At 38.9% G+C, this 19704-nt stretch overlaps 1 protein-coding gene across 2 annotated transcripts; it reads right to left on the bottom strand.

Annotated features, from left to right (window-relative positions):
- Positions 1–469: 469 nt before the first annotated feature.
- CROT (carnitine O-octanoyltransferase) lies at positions 470–19703 on the bottom strand. Of its 2 annotated transcripts, none has more exons than XM_071428922.1 (17): positions 19582–19703; positions 18817–19025; positions 12813–12937; positions 11628–11809; positions 11317–11441; positions 10637–10745; positions 9129–9222; positions 8911–9036; positions 8387–8488; positions 7675–7758; positions 7468–7575; positions 7093–7223; positions 5677–5800; positions 3713–3791; positions 2845–2938; positions 2441–2560; positions 470–1391 (listed from the first exon to the last, which is right to left on the bottom strand). In XM_071428922.1, the coding sequence occupies exons 2-17, from the start codon at positions 18929–18931 to the stop codon at positions 1271–1273; spliced, it is 1839 nt and encodes a 612-aa protein (XP_071285023.1). In that variant the 5' UTR covers positions 18932–19025; positions 19582–19703; the 3' UTR covers positions 470–1270. The 2 variants fall into 2 exon arrangements, with proteins under 2 accessions (XP_071285023.1, XP_071285025.1); XM_071428924.1 differs by lacking the exon at positions 19582–19703 and adding an exon at positions 19532–19553.
- Between the last annotated feature and the right edge of the window lies 1 nt (position 19704).

The following is a 19704-nucleotide window of genomic DNA, read 5'->3' as shown; positions in this document are numbered from 1 at the left end:
AGTTTCAGAAAATCTTAAACTATTAAACACTGAATGGTTGTCAGATATAATTGAGATAAGATGTACAGGTAGGTCAGTAAAGGCAAGGAAAACAAAGGCTGAAATGAGGAGACCATTTTTTGCATTTTTTGAGGCAACAAGACACAGTGTAACACACCCTGGACTGCAGAGAAGTGTCAGGCATTGAGTGAAGAAATCAAAAGGGGAAGTATTCTTGCTACTGTGGACAAAATATGTGCAACAGAGCTGCCAGAGGGCAAAGAGACTGGTTCCATGTTAGCTGAAAATGGAGTTGTTTCTGTAAAATAAATAATAGCATTTGATCTCTCTGAAACTTTAAAAGCTAGAGAAAAAACAATGGGTACTTTAGAATCTCTGTTTCAAATTCATCTGCCACCAAGATCATCTTTCTCTCACAATGTTGCTACACTATGTTAAATAGTCTAGCCATAAATTAATTAAGACAAGGTTGATTTTTGGAAAATTTTATTTCTATAACAGGAAAATACAAAGTTGCTCAGAGAAATCAAGTATTAAAATCCTGAGAACCGTATCAAACTGTATTCAGTGCTTACTTTTATTGTGCATTATTAGTGGAAAGCAACAGATATTCACAGTTCCCTAGAGAACGAAAACTTAAAAATCTGAAACTCATGCTGCTTTCTGTCTTTATTATCGAGTGATTCTTTTTTCAAAATACTTCAAACTGTAGTGCTCTCATACTACAAATGTAGTGGGAACATCCCCATTCATGGATACAACATTTATTTGGTATGATCCTGATAGCAAAAAATGAAAGGTAACTTATAAAATACCACATAACCTGATGGAAACATTCTGTTTCATTAACCACTCTGAATAGGAAGCATAATCACAAAACAGGATAGTGTGGTTACTTTTAAGTACACAGTTAAGTGCTCAACTGTCATAAACACTATCAGTAGACTCCAAACTATTCTACATGTGACTACTAAGGTCATAAATACAGGTCTCCCATCAATTTTCCACTACAACATCCCATCCCTAAGTATGTTTGCATTGTTGTGGCATATTTTAATATTGCATAGTTCTAAACAGATAAGGTACTACTGCTTGCATTGCTGTTGCAAATGGCTACATTATTCTTAAATGGGTACTGTTACCACAGTAAATCTCACAAAAACAGATCATTAAATGTCTTGAATTTAAGAATACTCTTTGAGTAGCATTTTGTTTTTAAGTACTACATACAACTTGTGAGCTTGCAAAGCCTCTTACACCATTGTCAAGCTTACAGCTGAGCTGTAAGTGTTAGCTGCAGCACATCATGGAAGCACTGGAACAGAGTTCTGCACAGCACTTCTGCATCAGTCTCTGGACAGGATTTCCAAGAAGAGCAGGTACTAATGATCCTAGCAATATAGAAAACAGTGAAGTCACCATGCTTAATTGTCAAGGTCTAGGATAAAGTTACAAAAATTCTCCTGAAATGTGGAATTATTGACATAAATCTGAAGTAAAAATTGTCATATAAGCATACTGTCTCAACACTAAAAGAGGACTCAGATCCTTAGTGCCTTCAGTAAGCAACAATGCTGACAGATCTTGAAATCAGATACTTTGATTTAAATACCTGTTACTACATACACAATTGTGACACAACTTTTCTGCTTATATTTGAAAATGCTGTGAATTATATTTCTTCTTTTTCTGCAATTAGTTTAACTTAGTTTTAGGTACTTCTTTTCTATTTATCTAATAAAAGGTATACCTTGATCTAGTTCTATTTATTTAAAGAGAGCCATAGATCAAAGTATTAATGGCTTGTATTCTCAAACTGATCTGAATGGGCACACAACCCCTGCCTAGCTTTAGGAAGAAATCATTTGAATTACACCTAAACTAGCAATTTATCTCTACACATTCTAACCAAATTAGTTTTATATTTCATAAAAAAGGAGCAATTTTTGTCCATAAGACCAGTTAAGCCAGAGTTTGATCTTTTCAAATAGTATGATTTTGCAGAAGTGAAGCCAAATGTTTTAGCCCCTCAAGATGTCACTGCCAAGAATGATGGGCAGTATGCTCACCTGTCCTCTTATCTGCTCTTCAGCCAAAAAACACCTTCACGTGTTACAAAATGATCCTAAAATGATAGCCTATTTTAAAGTAAACCTAGTTTAAAGTCCTTTTGTTGCTCCCTTCTTTCACCTTTACTGCTCTTTATTTCTGCTTATTGTCAGAATCTTGGTTCTCACTTGCCCTCCACCACTCATTCCTCCTCCCACATGTGCTTTCACAGAATGCCAATGTCTCTATTCTCATGTACCTCACTTCTCAATCCCTTCTGACACATTCAGCCGTATTTCTTCAGTATCTTCCTTTCCTCATTCTAGCTGTTAGCTGCCTTTTCCTCTGTCACAAATGCAGAGCCATATTCAAAATGAAATTATATCCTTACCTGTCATCTCTAATTGAATAAAAAAAGCCATAGCCATGTTGTACCATAGGGACTGCAGATCCACTAAACCTAGTGTAGCCAGTCAGACTAGTTGAAAGGACAAAATTCCCACCTCCTCCACTGTGAAACAACACAAAACAAAAGCAGCACTGTTGAAAGTCATTTAAAACAAAGTGTGTTTTACAAAACAGTTATTTTGTTACAGAGATCAAGACATCAGCACACACAAGGCCACTGTAGCAAAGACCTTGGTATCCAGGGATACAACTTTCCATGGACAAGAAAATGAATTACCTGGCTGTGAAGGCCTTATGGGATACAACTTTCCATGGACAAGAATATGAATTACCTGGCTGTGAAGGCCTTATGGGATACAACTTTCCATGGACAAGAATATGAATTACCTGGCTGTGAAGGCCTTATCCCCATACAGGTCTGGCACTGGCAGTCCTTGCTCCTGTGCTATCAGCAGGAGACCCAGAAGATGACGATCAAAGCCTGTCAAATACATGCAAATACTGAATCATTAACAGCAGCATTCCCAGTCTTTCTGCTTCTTCTGGTCTGGATAGCTGGGAGCTCAAATAGCAGCTGAAGGACAGATAAACAACAGCATCATATTGTAGCATCCAAAAACATTCCCCACATTTGATCTAAGAGGTTTTCAACAACTTCAACTTGAGCTCAAAAGCAAATGACTTCAGTAACAGAGATGCACACAGTCCCTGTGGAAAACAAAACCCAAGAAAACTCCCACTTCAGTCAAGGAGGAAGAGCTCCTCACAGTGGAAGCAGCCCTTGGGCAATTATGCCAACACAGTGGAAAGGCTTTCAGGGCCACTACTGCTCTGAACTGTGATAACACACCAAGAAGGCTGGAGAGAGTGTGAAGTTCATCAGGTTCATTTCCCAGCAACTCTTTCTCATTCCCAGAATAGTGTACAGCACTAACACAGGTGGGTTAGAATCTCACCCTAATCTCTCCTTTTTCACTTTTCAGCCAAGCACATATTTGACTGGAAGGTACTCCAAAGTAATGATTAGCTGGGCAGAAAAAGCTGAATGAACATTCCAAGTGAACATATTTTTGGGGTACAAGGATGGGTGCAAGGAGCAGGTTTTAGTTCTTCTCCCCAAAATTCAAGTATAAAATGTTAAGTGGTAGTTTTTATTCAGGTTGAAAATAAGGATAGAGAGAAAATGTAGTAGCACACAATGACATTCCCTTTTCACCCACATGAAAAAGACCCAATAATTTTGATCCCAGAGTACCTCTTCCATTTTCACATTCTTTCCTCAGTTTATTGTGCTTTGCAAATGCCTTATGCATCAGTTGTAGCCGTTGATAATTCTGGAAAGTAGGGCAGGATTCAAATTAAAAAAAAAAAAAAAGAAAAGAAAAAGAAAAATCAATCCAAATGAGTAACACATCAGCAATCACAGACCAGTAGGTTTTCCCCTTTTATAGTTCCTAACAATTTTAGATAGAAGAAAATGAATGAACTTGAAAGGTACATAAGAACCCGTCCCAAACCCTTTCTCCCAAACCCAAATTCCCTTTTCAGGAAAATGTGCTCCTTTGTTTTCAGTATCTCTGCTCTCTTACTCAGATCACTTTTGAACTGAACAATATTCTAAACCTCATGCTCTTTCCCAAATAATCTGAAACAATGGAAAGGAAGCAGTGTGAACTAGAGTGATCAAACCCAAAAACCTTCTACAATTCCATTTATTCAGAAGGACACTAGCTCCTACTAGGTGCATTCCCAGATTTTCTCTGCTGATTGCCAATTCTGCCCAACATTATGGTTTTTCCAAGTTTATATTAAAACTCATATATTAAAGTCAGAGAGAATACAAATAACATGGCTTTTGTAAAGAAGGCCTTGAGAAACAGTCCAAGATCTTGACTTCCAAGACCTTAGATCTTGATAGCTCTTTGACTTCTTAAGAAGGACTATTTATCCTTTTATTCATCACACAAGAGGCTGCAGCAGAAAATGTGAAACAAGGACAAAAGTCACTTGATTTGGATAAAAATCAAGCTATCAAGATGACAAGGGGCAAAAGAAAATGTAAGACAAAAGGATTATTTCAAAGCATCTGACTTTAAGGTAATAAAAATTACATAAAAGCAGACTTTTAAGCACGTTCATTTCAATACTATTGAACAGGGCTTTTTAAGCTCCAGGAGTTAGTATTAAAAAAAGTATTTAAAAAAAAGTAGTATTAAGTAAAAAAAACCAAACAAACAAAACAACAATAGGGAGCTATTTGGAGTTGCTATTTAATGTTACAAAGAAAAAAAAGGCTACAGTTAGTGTACATAGAAAGTTACACACTAGCAGCAGTAGTAACCACAGAAGCCTGGTAATTGGTTAGAAGGTAACTGAGGAGCAGGGAAATAATAGAAATCCATATTTGGAAAAGGAAAGCAGATTTGGAAGATGGCCAGAAAACTGGGTTTTAAAACTGCTGTACATGCCAAAAGAAGCCAGTGAAGACCAGGAAAATGTGATCTTTAAGGCCAAAATTATTAATCACACATGCTTTCTGACAGCTGTCTTCCTCTATGTTTTTTAGATTCATTAATAACACAGAACGTTTGATTTTTCTAAAGATGTGTTGTCCTTTGTCAAAAACCTTCTCCTTGCTTAATTTCTCAGGCTCTGAGAAATGTACAGTGAGGGCAACAGAAAGAGCTTTAGTACAGCTCTTGCTTGGCAAGCAAGGCATGACCTGCTTTGCCAGCCAAGCACCAGAGGGTAGCTGCTGGGAAAAGAAAAGGTCTCTGGCTCAGCTACTCAGAGACAAACTCTGGAACACACCCCTGTTACCACTAGGACAGAAACACCCTTCAGTCTTGCTCTCAGATGCAACTATTAGATAAACATTTCCTGATTTCACTTGAAAATTAAAACAGAACAACTGCACAGCACAATACTTTGGCTCCAACTCAGGAACTTTGTGAGGTGTGAAATTAATCAATATGAATGTAATTTGAGACAGTTACATTCTTGAAACCAAAAGGTAAATAGGACACAAAACCAAGCAAGCCCACACATGACAGCACCTCTCAGTCACAATGACCAGAATCAGCAACCTAACATTTAAAATTTGTCTCCCTGGAAAGGCACCAATTCCCATCACCGAGACAACAGAAAAATGAGTTTGAAGTGGTTCAGATGACAGGCCTTCTAAATACAGAGTAATTAAAGTAGGATTTCAGTATTTACACTCTCAGAAGGATCCAGCATGGACTTGCACCATTCCACTGTTTCCACAGTACATGATCTTATGGTCTCTGTGCGGCCATGATAGAATCGCCTGGTCATGGCAGTTTCGTAACAGCAGCCCGGACTAAGAACAAAAATTAGGGAAGAGTGTCTCATTAACTTAGGAAAACTATTTGCTGTCTCAAGGGCTAAAGAAATCCTGCAAAATATCTTGCACATCAAGCTCAGTTACAAGTACCAGAAACCCACTAATTTTCTTTAAGTTATGTTTCTGAAAGAGCCACAAAGCAACTCTATGTGCTTTTATGGGATAGATGACTGAAAAAAGTAGCAGTACTTTACTCATACCTTAAAAAGACTGCATTGCCATGGGTATTTTCTGCAGACTACAGATCTACTAGCCTCTAGCCAAAACAGCTGACATTACACAAGCTTCAGTTTCACCATGTACTTCCACCTACACCATCTAAACCCTCATAAATTAAGAGACACATTTGAAATAAGCAGTGTGTTCCAAAACATTTAGAAGGAAAGGTCAGAACCTTCTCTGCTGCATACTGACAGCCATCCAGCTTTTACATGGAGCAACTCCAGCTCTACTACAGTTCTACCACTTAATATACAACCTACATGAAATATACCTGCATGTTTACAACAGACCAAGGCTATTTTAGTCAGATAATTAATGTCCCGATGTTCAGCAAACCAACCTTTGTCATGATGAGCTACATCTCACCAGTGACAAAACATCACACTCCTATGATGAAACCCTCCTCCTTCTGAAGCAAGCAATACTCTGCTGGTCAGTAATGACTTACACAAGCCAAACAGAAATTTGGGAATAACACCAATAACAAGAAGAATGACACCTTTTAATCAATAATACAAAATTAAATGTCACATCCAAAAATGCAGAGGCAGCACTTGAAGGGTCACTACTATCTTCATCTCTATTATTCTGCCCAAACCTTCACACCCAATATTGCTGAAGAAAGTGAGACACTGAAGTTTGTGAGGCCTTTTACAGGCTTAGAAGACTAAACATTTTACTGGTGGCTGCCACATGCTACAGATAAAACTCTCTTCTACATTTGAGAAACTATTTGACATTAGAGAATCCTGACCCACTGTGCATTTCATGTTGGCCCAAGTGTTTCCTTTGTATGGCCCAAGTTCAAGTCTTCACAGGCTGTGTTCTACCACCCACTCCATAATATGTGTATGTACTATCCCTATGGGCACAAGAACACAATTCTTCTGAAGCAAGTATGGCTCCATACATACAACTGTTACTGTAAAAATCCCTTAGTTATTCATTCTTACATCCCCATGGCAAATTACATACTGGCATTGCAAAGACACTGCACACCCCTACTCAAGAAACTAGTTTTTTATTCCTGAGCTGTATTTTCTTACCGTCCATGGCATTTGTAATAAGCAAGCTGAAGGGCAAGCTGCACAAATGTATCAGGATGAAGTTTCCTCTTTCTAATCAATGCTTTGCCAAAGGATGTGAAGGCATAAGACACCAGCTGCAAGTCAGATACCTGTCATGCCAAAGGAGGAAAAACAAAAGAAGTCAAGAAATATCACAACTTGGTCCACTGTAAATAAAACACACTCAACATAAATCACTATGTAACAAATTTAACCATGGTGTTAAATTCATCAGTTAATCAGGAACATATTCATTACTGTTCTCCAGCATGAAAAAAGACCAATTAAAAACATGTAAATAGAATGAAAAAAATAGTATCAATAACAAATGAGAGAACCAGGAGAAAATTTCACCTTCTTGTAATACAATTCTTTAGTATGTCCGATTTCATCCATAATTTTTGAATCCACTGTGAATACAAGTTCCTCTGGCCTTGGAATATCCCTCACATTATCTGATCCCTGGGAAGATGAAGACAGAAAGATGCAAAATCTGAAAATGTTATCCATAAGAAAAGACACGTTAACTGATAAGCTTGAAAGTTTATAAAAGATAGATACCTTCCATTTTCCCTCATTTTCAATAATCTTCTTATCAGCATAAGATAACATGGTAATTAAAGCCATGGCATCAAAAGGAGAATGCTAGAATCAGATAAGAGAAGATATTACATTTCTTTGCATAACAGTAAGAAGATCAAACACTTCTGGTATTTCCCTATCCTGCTCTTTTTCCTGCTGACCAACAGCTTTACTGTGCAGTGTTAGACTTTTTTTATAGTTCTGCAATAAATACGGAAGTATTTTAAGTCCACCCACCATTTTAACTGCTCTGCAGCTGAACAGGGAGGTACAATATACTACTGCCATGAAAAGGCAGATTTAAGGAAAAATAGAAGCCCTTCTGGCCATGCAATGAGTTTAAAATAACATAGTTTAAAAAACACAGCTGTTCAAATGGATGCATCAAATAAAGAGTTAATTTAAAATCTTCTTATGTATTGCATTTTTTCCCTTTGGAACTTGTCATTAAATACTTTCAGAAATAAGATTATGACTTCAGATCCTGTTGCTAATTCAAGTATGGTGTAATAGTAAACACCATGAGAAAGCGAAGAACATGAGGAAGCAGACTGCTTTTGAAAATTTACCAGACCAGGTGCCAGGTAAACAAGCCTATACTAAAGAGTAACACAGTAACACCTAAAATAATACTCTGAAGGGGAAAATTCAGTAAATAAATACTCAGAAGATGGAAAAAAATTTAACTTACATCACAGAATGCACTACAGGTTCCATTGGAAAAGAATATGGAATTGTAGGATTTATCTCCCCAGCGCACAGTGGGATCACCTGCTAGCCCCAGCCTTGTAAGCTAAAGCAGAAGAAACATAGTGTGAAGTCTAAAAAACACCAAGAACACTGCCAGTCTTTGTAAGCTAAACCTAGACTACATCAAGATGGCAAGACCTCCCTGACAGATGACATTTTCATCCAGTTCAAGATGAAACATGATTAGAGGGCCAAGTTATTAATTAGAAGGTTGATAAAAAGTTAATGGCCCTGAAGGACAGAGGGCTAAAAGGTTATGAAGGCTGATTTCAGCCATTCTCACTTCCAATGGCCTAACAATTAAAACTATTTAAGTTTTCCTATGGAGCAAAAAAGCACATTTTTTGCGTATTTATTTGCTTCATTTTTACTGTTCTGAAGGAGCAAGAGGTGCTACTTCTGTATATATGCAGGAGAAATTTTTATGGAAAGATGATCAGGTGTGAATCAAAAATTCTTAGCTACCTCAGTGTAGTCCTCAGGAGTTGCATGAGGACTACAATCATCCAGGCCAACCACAAACAAACTTCTCTGAATTTTTTCCAGAAGAGTTAAGTTCTTTGGATCAAGATGAATCAAGTATTCCCGTAACTAAAAGACATAAAAAGACAAAGCTAAGTGAAATAATGTTTTTCCAGTGATCACAATGCTTCTCCCAGGAACCAGCTGCTAAGTATTCCTACCTCTGCCCATTTGGTCCTTTCATTGCTTGTTAGGGCTGCCAGTCCTGGCCCATCTGGTTCACTGTAGCATCTCTCCTGTATGTCCCTAAGTTGCCTTTAAGAAGATATCAAAACCTTTAGTTAACAACAGATGGAGAGAAGGTAAAAGTCACCTTGTGTCTCTGTCTCTTTTTGGCAAAGCTGGAATTTTGGTTCAACATTCACAAGCCAGTATGAATTTTCAGGAAGCATGAATCAGCTCCCCTAGATTCTAAGGACAATTGAAGACCTGCTCAGGTTTCAGTCACTCAGCACCTACAAGCCCAGTACAAACACACATAGACAATCATAGTGCTAAAGCATTATTACATGCTTAATTAAAAACTAGATTTAAGACTTCAACAGTGCAGGCTGGGACTTTTCAGAGCAGCAGACATCTGCCATACTGCAGCTTTACAGCTTCTACAGCAGCTAATCACATTCAGGGCAAACCTTCCCCTCAAGATAAACCTTCAAGCAGAACACTTGCTGCAGTATATCCTGAATGTAAATTCTGAACTATACAAGAGCAATGCTCTTCCTACCTCTTCCTTTAGAAGAATTATGAGAGGGGTAAATCTTAGTTTGAAAATTCAGTTTTCCACATGCTGTTCTCCATGTTAAAGAAACTTCATAAATTACAGGCACTTTTTTCTAGCACTCTTGCCTATTAGTTACATAGTATCAAAAATATAAGACACCAATGATGACCTTACAAAAATAAAGCCAAACCCAACCTGCCCTTCCTATAGACAATAGATTCAGAGGATTTTGTCCGTATTCCAAGTGTTCATTTCTTTGTTACTGGCTTGACTTAACAGGTACAGCTACAAAAATTAGAAATGCATATGTTAAAATATTAGGTATTAATCTACCAGACTATTTTAAAAAAGTGAATTTTAGTTTCTCTAATTAGGTTGGTCTTGCATGAGGAATTTGGCCATCAACTTTTTTGCCAATTTTAATTATAAGCCTTCTGTTGTGCACTATAAGCAGCACTTTGACAATTGCATGAAGTTATTCCCTGTCAAAATTAACAACCCTTTTTTAGTGAGGAGATGCATATAGATACCAAATCAGTCACAAGAGACTTGTGCTGAAACTATGTCTGTATCTAACAGGAGAGTTCAACATATGAGAGTGCTTCAACTTTGATAATGATTAAATTGCAACATGGATTGTACGTGGAAGAAATGATGATAGCTGTAATCCTACTAATTCCATGTAAAGAAACCATAAAAAGTGGTATTTCCTACTAAAGTATCTTTTTTCAGCCCTTTTGTATGATGCTCTACAGATGTATTACAATAGTACATGGAAAGAAATTCCCATCCATTGAAGGATTTACTTAAATCTGAACGTTTCAGCTAAAAGAGAAGCTGTAGTCTCTCTTACACCTAAATCTTTGAGGTCAAGGGAATAGAAAAAAAAATCCTCTTTTGTATATAGCTTGAATAAGACAGTTCATTTAAAATAAGCATTTTGAAAACCTGAAAATCTCTGGAGGAGTCAGCATGCTGCCTTCATGCATAGCATCAAATGCAAATACTCGACCTCGACACAGGACTATCAAGTGAGACGGACATTCACCTTCAGCCTCTGAAATGAAAAACAGGAATAAATTAAAATCCAACCTTGGGGATAAAGTAACAGATACAGAAAAAAACTAAGCAAGTCCTACAGACTATTTTTTATTCAATTCTGCAAACTTGAAGACATTTTAAAAACCAACAGAAGTCACACATAACTTTCATTGTTAGAAACTGCTTCAAGTAATTGTCATTATCTAGCAGCAAATTTCATTTATTTGTGTCTCTTGTAGGCAGGAACTCCGTCTGCTGAAATAAGTGTTCCTTGCTGAATCCACACATACTTAGAATTTGTCTTTCATCAATTCTTAATGCTGGCATGTTTATTACAGGCATCAGGCTGGTTATACACAACTTTGAAGCAGAGCTCTCTTTTACTCCAATTTGATAAGGACTAAATATTGGACCAAAAAGGGCATTTGTAGATGAGAGCATTCTTTGCTTCATAATACGAACACTCTACAACCAGTAGCCGATTTAGTGCTCAAGAAAGCAAGAATTTTATGGTTAAACTGACCACTCCTTTAGCATATTAATAAAAATAATTTGCTTGTATTAATCCCCAATTTTCATTTGTTTACCAGTTTTAAAATAACTGCTGAGAGAGTCTCTGGTAAGCCCAGGAATTTTGCAAGTGCAGAAGAGCATTCGAAATTGGTTCATGTCCAGAACAGCATTTCCAGATCTCTCTATGGCAACCTTCTCTCTGTAGTAACAAACACAGCAACATTAAACAAGAGAAATTAAAATGATGGAATTAAATCAAGGTAAGACAAACCTGGCTATTACAGCAAAGAATGCATGCCAATGGACATGAACACACACATGCAATTAAGGGATGCAGAGGGATATATCAATATTTAGGATCAGTCATTTTTTCTTAAAGTCTTACGCTCGTAGCAGATCCCAGTATTTCAGGGTGTGCCATATATTTATACATGCTCTGTCGATCTGAGTGCCCTCCTTTGGTGGCCAGTAGTGCTCAATATAGGGACCAGGGCCTCCCATATTGCAGTGGATTTGTGTTGAGATGCGAAGATCAAGATAAGCCACATTCAGCCACCAGTCCTCCAGCTGAAATGAAAAATGTTTAACATCAGAACTTATTGTTATTAATTAATTCTTTAATAATTACATGACTGTTCAACTGTCTGCTTTTTACTTTTTTATTTTAATACCATGAATAGTAGGTCCTATATAACACAAGGCAGGACAGTGGTTCAAAACTAACCGATTAAGATAATGACACATTTAGCTCTTCTGCTTTCAAGCTTGAAATAAAATTCAATGCTGCTATAGAGTATTAAACTGTAAATTATGGTATTTCTTCCCTGATACTCATAATCTTAGACTCTTGCAGACTTCAGTTATGGCTGCTGTGAATATCACAGACTACTCCATGAAGAATAGAAGGAAACTAGACTTGTGTTGAGAAGGGATCTGAGAGAGACAGTTCGTAATGCACATTTTCTGCCATCATCTGAAAATCCTCACTCTGGAGTGTGTCTTAGGATTTAAAAAGCCCTCGTGAATTCCACTTGGTAATGACCTTCCTTCTATCTCTTTCTCTGTTAAAAGACAACTTTAAAATGCTACCACACCGTTTCCTTCTGGGAAGAAAAAGAAAGAAACCAACTCTGAATTCCAGGGTTGGTTTTGTTGGATTTTTGTGGTTTTGGTTTTTTGGTGGGTTTTTTTGGTGTTTTTGGGGGGTTTTTTGTGGTGCTTTTTCTTCTTTGTTGTTGTTGTTGCTGTTTTTTCAAAGGGTGGAGAGAGAAGGGACAGATGTCATAGAAGGAGAGACTGACAGATAAACTATCCAAAATCTGGTAAATAATTTTAAATTTCAGTTAGTGACCTCTCTTAACCACTCAGCTTTGAAAAAAAAAAATGACACATATGTAAGTGAATATGAATGAGTTCATATCCACAGGTCAAGTGGCGGATGTAAGGAAGATCCGAAGATTTTAAAAAGTGAAATGATTCTTTGAGTTACATCCTGAATAACCAACTTTCCACAAGTTGAATTAAGATTTCTTACACTGAATTATGATTTCTCACATATGTAAATACGCACCCAATTCCTTCTCATTTTAGCTCTTTCCAGTAATTTCTGATGCAACTCTTTTCCAATGCCATTTTCAAATTTTTTAACTATATCCTCAGTTCTTTGATATTCTTCTTGATTAAGGAATGGCTTCACTGTAAAAAGAACATGTTTTTATTTTACAGACAACTGAATACTAAGATTTATTCCAAGATTCAGATATTCACAGGCAAGGGAGTGAATGAGAATTAATTTTTCTAAAACAAGTATTTGAAGGGAAAACCTTTTAAACATCTCTCAAAAGTCTGTAAATACATCAGTATGTTCTAATAAAACATAAATATATACTTTTAAATAAATACAGATGATAGCAGAGTAAAGTAATTGCTGAAAACCTAAAATACCTAACAGATAACTAAATCAAATATATTTACATATGTAAATACTATGGAGTTCTTCCAAGAAATTAAATTTACAGGAACTTTGTTTGTAAATGAACACATTGAGCACACATGTCTGCCACTCTACTGCACCAACTACAAGCTACCTGTCTGTATTTTCAAGTCCATTCATGGTCTACAAGACACTTGCCCATCAACTCTCATTCACTGTCCTTGTGTTATATCCACCTTTGATTGATAGCAAATGCAGTTACTGGTAGACAGTTTTTCTGTTTTTAAATCCTTTTGGATTCCTCTCAGCTCATGTGCATTATACACTGAAGTCCTCCATAAACATCTGCAAAACTAGTAATTATTTTAATCTAAACACTCCTTAAAGACTTTTTACCATAAAATCTCTGGCCAGTAATGAGCACAGCTGATGTAATTTTTCATACAGGCACATCTCATCTTTTTCCTATACTTACCTGGTGCATAATGTATTTTCTGTCTTATTTATACTTAGATTGTGAAGTCAGTGGGAAACAGAATGGAGGGTTGTGTGGGAGGTGTGTTTCTGGTGATTCAATGCCTACACAATGAGGCCCAAGTAATTTTTGAGGCCACTGGACACTATCATTAGTTAATTTCTTGTTTGCCTTGCTACTGGTAACCCTGTAATTGACTTATAGCTGCTAAGAAACAAAGAAAGATACACAATTATGAAAATTTGAACAAGTATCTGCATCATCTCTCATCTATCTTTTACTTTTGCAAGCAACGGGCAAGTTTCAGCAGGGCAAAGTCTCAAACACTTAGTTAACCTAAGTATTAAATTGTAACTCCATCTTGCTGCAATCACACCTGCTTGCCTGCAACCACTGGTTTTCTCTTCTTTATAAATCTAGAGATCATCTTGTCCAACATTGCATCTCTGTAGGGTCAGTTGCAGCAAGTTGCTTAGAACTGTGTTGGGTTTTAAGTATCTCCAAGGATGAACACTCCACTATTGCCTGTTCACTGCTTGACCACTGCTGCATTAAGTAGTCTTATGTTTAAAAGGAATTTCTTGTATTTCAGTTTGTGTCCATCACTTCTTATTCTGTCACTGGATGCTGCTGGATACTACTACTACTACTGGATACTGCTATGATGTCTGGCTCCATCTTATTTACTCCTCCACAACAAGTAATCACACAGATCTGAACAATTCTAGCTTTCTCTGTCTCTGCCCATATGTCAGATAATCCAAGCCTTTAATCACTGTCACAGCCCCTCTCTGGGCTCACTTCAGTATGTTCCTATCTCGCTTGTGCGGGGAGCCCAGAAACAAGCACAGAACTAGAGACATGTCCTCCCCAGCACTGAACCAAGGGAAAGGATCACTTCTCTGTACCTGCTGGCAATGTTCCTTCCATACAGGGAGCCCCAGAGACCACTGACATGCCTTGCTGCCAGGCCACATGCTAGTTCATGCTCAACTTTTCGTGTCCACCAGACCCCAGGGGCTTTTCTGCATTCAGGCACTACGCCCCAGCTTGTGCTGCTGTGGCAAGTTATTCTCTCCTGGGTGGATGACCTGGCATTTTCCTGTGTTTGTTGAGCTTCATGAGGCTCCTGTTAGTCTGTTAGTCCAGCCAATCAAGCTCCCTCTGATGGCATAACAACCATCTGGTGTTATTAGCTACTTCTTCCAGCTTTGGAAGCTCCCAAACTCAGTACAGTCTGTCCCATCATGCATGTCCCATCACCACCAATGACTGTATTAAGAATTACTGGACCCCTGGTGTACACCATCAGAGACTGGCCTACAGCTGGCATATGTGTTGCTGACCACAGACCTTTGAGCCCAGCAGATGATACAGTTTCCAGCCCATCTGTCTGTCTGCCCTGTACCTAGTCCATACTTTATTAGTTCCTCCATGAAGATTTTTAAAAAATCTTTTGATATGCCAAAAGCCTTACTAAAATCAGTATAAACAATATCCACTCTTTTTCCTTTATCCAGCGAGACAGCCACCATAAAAAAATTATCATAAAAAGCTACCATGTTGGTCAAACAAAATTTCCTCTTCAGAAACCCATGCTGCCCATTCCCAATCACCTTCTTGTACTTCATAAGCACAGAAATGGTTTTCATGATTATTTGCCAGGGATTCCCAGGAATTAAAGTAAGATTAATCAGTCTTGTCCTTCCTGAGGACAACAGTAACGTCTGCTTTCTTTCTTTCTTTCCTCAGGAACCTTCACCAGTAATCATGATATTTCAAAGATTATCAGAAGTGGCCTTTCAAAGACAAAGACCAGCTCCCTCAGTGCTCATGGGCACATCTCAACAGGACCCACATAGTTTTTCATGTACAATCTCTTCAGTGCTGGTCCTCTTCCATCAAGGGTAAGTCATCCTCACTCCTCTTCAAAATAATTCCATTTTAATCCTAATTTTATAAGGCTTTTCAGTATTTTGCACTACCTGTCCTAAAGGGAAAGATAAGGATCCATTTTCAGATACATCCTGGTCTCCTTATGGTATTCCACAACAATAATGCAAGTCCTGGTGATATTTTTTCTATTGCACAGGACAAACATGGAGAGGTGATTTGTATCACCTACAAATGTGGTTTTAAGCACATTCTGACAACCTTAGGCAGCAAGACAGAACATCTACTTTCAAGTATTACCATACAATGCTTGTGTTTAAATTGCATTGGAACCTCCAAAAATTCCAATCCAACACCATCACAACTGGAAAGGTACCAGCATTCCCCTTACACCTCCACCACAGATGATCAGCTATGGACATTCACATAGTGCCTACACATCTGGATGCAGCTTGAATTGCACATCATCAGTTGTGAACACAAATGAAAAAAGAAATAACAGCAACAGAGCCATTCACCTTTACCCTTTTGCAGATTACAGTTTCCACCCTGAAGCTGAAAGCCTCCCCTGAATGAGGGTAGTCCAACACTCAGGCTTCCCAGAAAATGACCTTATTATCACATACTATTGAAAGAGAGGATGATTACCCTCTGTTATTCAGGTTATAAAGTCATTACAGAGCAATATTCAATAAAAAATGAAAACTAAGCAAAATTATTTGGTTCTGGTCTCAATTCATGGAATCATTTAGTTGAACCTTAAAGGGGTGACTAAGATTGCAAGGGGACTGGAATGCACAATGAGATGAGGCTGAGAACTGTTTGTTGAGCTTATGAAGAGAATGCAAAGGGAAGACCTGGCTGCCCTCTTCAACTGAATGGAAAGTCCTGGTGAGGATAAAGCAAAGTTCCTCTCAGAGATGGAAAGAATTAGGATAAGAGAAAATGGAATAAAGGTGGAATACAGAAAATTTCTCACATGGAAAATGTGAAGTTTTGGGGATTTTTTGGTCATGGCTGATTTTTTCAGTTTGTTGTTTTTCTTTCCTCTCCCACAATCATGAGGGTGATCAAACACCGGAACAGGTTACAATGAAACAGAGTCTCCACCCTTGTAAGTAAACAAAACCTGGCTAAGCAGGGCCTGAGCAACATGCTGTAGTTGGACCAGCTTTGAGCAGAAATTTGGTCCAGATGAACTCTTCCCAATCTACATGACTCACAGGGTTTCTTTCCATTTAAAAACTATTTAATCAGATGTAGAAGCAGCACTGTTAAGGAGTAGAACCTGGCCTATTTCTCACCAGAGTTCAGTGAAACTTCTCTTGCATTTCTTCAGCCCACAGACCTTGCCTTTCTTTCTGATTGGGGGATCAGCTCTGCCCAGAAACAAGAAGTATCCCATGAAAGACACCTTCAGTTGCATAGTTAAGGAATCTTCTGGGAAGCTGGAAGTTTGAGTTTTCATACTTTCATGTTGAGTCCATTTTTCTGAATCTCATCCTCTGAGCTGGAAGGCTCAGTAACATGGCAATGGACACCTTCTCTGCTCAAGGCTTACTTTCAAAACAGGGTTACTCCTTAAAAGGCAGCAACTGTAAAGCCTTAAATGAGGCATATTCTGACACATACTTTGTCTAGCTTTTCTAGTTAGCTGGCTCTAAATAGGTAAGTGCTTTACCAGCAGAAGCCCTGACTAATGTCAATGGTGAGAGTCCTCCTCCAACCAATGAAAAAAGGTTTCCCAGGACTAATTTAAAGCCTCTATGAAGAATCATTTGGAGGCTCTGAACTGTTCTACTGAAGCATCTCCTTTCCTCCACTCACATTTATAGACTAAAATGACAAGCTTAAGCAAGGAAATTCACAGAGCCATGTCTAGAACTGTGCCCTGCACCCTTTGACTTCAATATATTTGTACAAGGGAAGACTGGCAAATGCTGGGCTAACTTTTCTCCACTGCCAGTGAGACTAAAGAAGAGCAACAGTGATCAAATTATAGAATGATATTGTGCATGGAACAGTAAGCAGCAAATAACTTCAGCATGAAAAATAAAGGGGCATGTGATAAGGTTATTTATGAAAACAGATCAGAATCAGAAAACCAGGGCAAACAAATACACTGTCAACTCTTCTCACTCCATGAGAGAGTTATTTATTAACCTGGAGAGACAGATGGGTTTACAAAACTAAACAGCAATTTTGTTATTGCAGGTTTTACTCTTGCAGCACAACCTTAGTTAATCTGCATTACAGCAAAAAGACAGTGCATTATTTTAGACACACATACACACACAACACTTTTGCTCAAAACCTACCACTTCAATATTCTGCATTAAAAAACAATTATGTAAAGAACACCAAAGCAGGCCATTTCCAGTACTCAGAAATAAATAGGAACTCAAGAGTAAGCTTCAGGAATTTTATTTTGGGAAAGGGAAAATATGGTGTAGTATGCTTCTGCTAAGGAGAGAACTCCAAGTCTTACTTTGTTAGCAATTATGTAATACCTGCAAGATGGTAAGATACAAAGTAGATGTTCCAGAAAAAACTCCATGTCTCAGAGTTCTGAAAATTATTGAAGAAATAGAGAAAAATAATCTCAAGACACTTCATAATGCATTTTTGCCATTCCCAATACATAATAAAGAATTAACCAGTCATTTCTTCTTTATAAACAAAACTAGATACATGTGCATGGATGTTGTTTTCAAAACGTTTCTCTGATGTTCTTTAGATTAGTCAACATGTCAAGGCAAAAAGTATCCAAGCTAAATTATCTAAAAATGCTCACCACTGCTTTTGCCTATGACTGTATAGTTAATAAGTGTTCTTTCTCACCAATATTAAGTATGAAAAGTTTTAAATAACTGTTCTTTTAAAAAGATCCTGAGCAAACACAGTTATAAACAAGCAGTTATGCAAACCAAAATTTTTAAGTGAAGTATCTTTCTCCAGACCAGCTTTTTTGTTGTTGTTGTTGAGAAGGAAAAAGTGAAAAAAAATCCACTCTCAAACCAAAAAGTTAACCAAGTGTCAAATTCCCTTGAAGAAAGGTAATTAGGGATAAATAAGAAACTTTTACCCAAGTTTCTCTGGGCACTGCATTTCCAGTTTTGAGCCTGAAAGAGATCCTTTGGCACACTAAGTTTGCCTGTATCCCACGCCCCAATTGCAGTACAAGCCGTGTCTACAATCACTTAGCAAACATCTTCAGATCAGCCTGCTTACAACAGCACATGACACGCTACCATTACAACATTAAGTCATTACCTGCATCGAGATATTTACTCAAAGATTCATCAAGAGGAGGTACTGGCAGGGAAGGCAGAGAATCTTGGTACTGAAACGTTCTCTCCTCTGAGGATTCAAGCAGTTGCTTTTCCATGTTGCAGATCTGCAGCACAACCCAACAGGCTATTCACGAAGCCCACGTTCGATGACGAATCTCCCCACACTGTTCTCTCCTTCGCTCCGGCCTCCTGCCATTTAAATGAAAAAAGACAGGTATCAGGAAAGGCTCCCCGACAAAGCACGGACCGAGGGTTTCTTGCTGGCTTGCAGCCGCGAGAGGCACACACACAGCAGGGGGGAACGATGGCCAGGCTGCTATTGATGCTTTTTCCCAGCATGTCGCGATTAACCAGCTCGGAGACTGTCGCTTTCTCTCCCAGGGAGCAGCCAGTCAGCCCTGAGACACCCGCCCGACATAGGGGATATCTGGGAAAGGGGAATCACCCCCCAGCCCGGCTGGCGGCCCCACCTCCCCCGCCCGCAGACCCTCCCCTAGGTCACCTCCCGAGCCCCGGCCCAAGCGCTCCCCGAGCCGGGCCGGGCCGGGCCGAGCCGGGCGCGAGGCCCGCGACACCACAGCAGAGTTCACAGCGGCTCAGGGCCCACATCGAGGAAAGCCCGGGAGAGCCCCAGGCGGACGGGGTCTGGGCGCAAGGACACAGCCAAGCCGAGCCCACCCCTCTGCCCCGCGCACCCCCGAGGAACGAGGCCAGCGAACACCACCGGCCCCGGCTCCCTGCCCACCTCCCCGGCCGCCGCCTTTGCTTCTGTCCCACTTCCCAGCGGGTCCGGAAGCCGCGCGGGGCGGGGCGGCCTCGGAGGCGGGAGGGGAGCGGCCTCGCCGTCCCGGGCGCTCCGGGGGCCGGC

This window comes from Agelaius tricolor, unplaced genomic scaffold, assembly GCF_023055355.1.
Source record: "Agelaius tricolor isolate 1412-34295 unplaced genomic scaffold, bAgeTri1.0.p SCAF_6, whole genome shotgun sequence".
NCBI lineage: Eukaryota > Metazoa > Chordata > Aves > Passeriformes > Icteridae > Agelaius > Agelaius tricolor.
The sequence above is the reverse complement of the archived record's forward strand: the minus strand, read 5'-3'. Positions and strand labels throughout refer to the sequence as shown.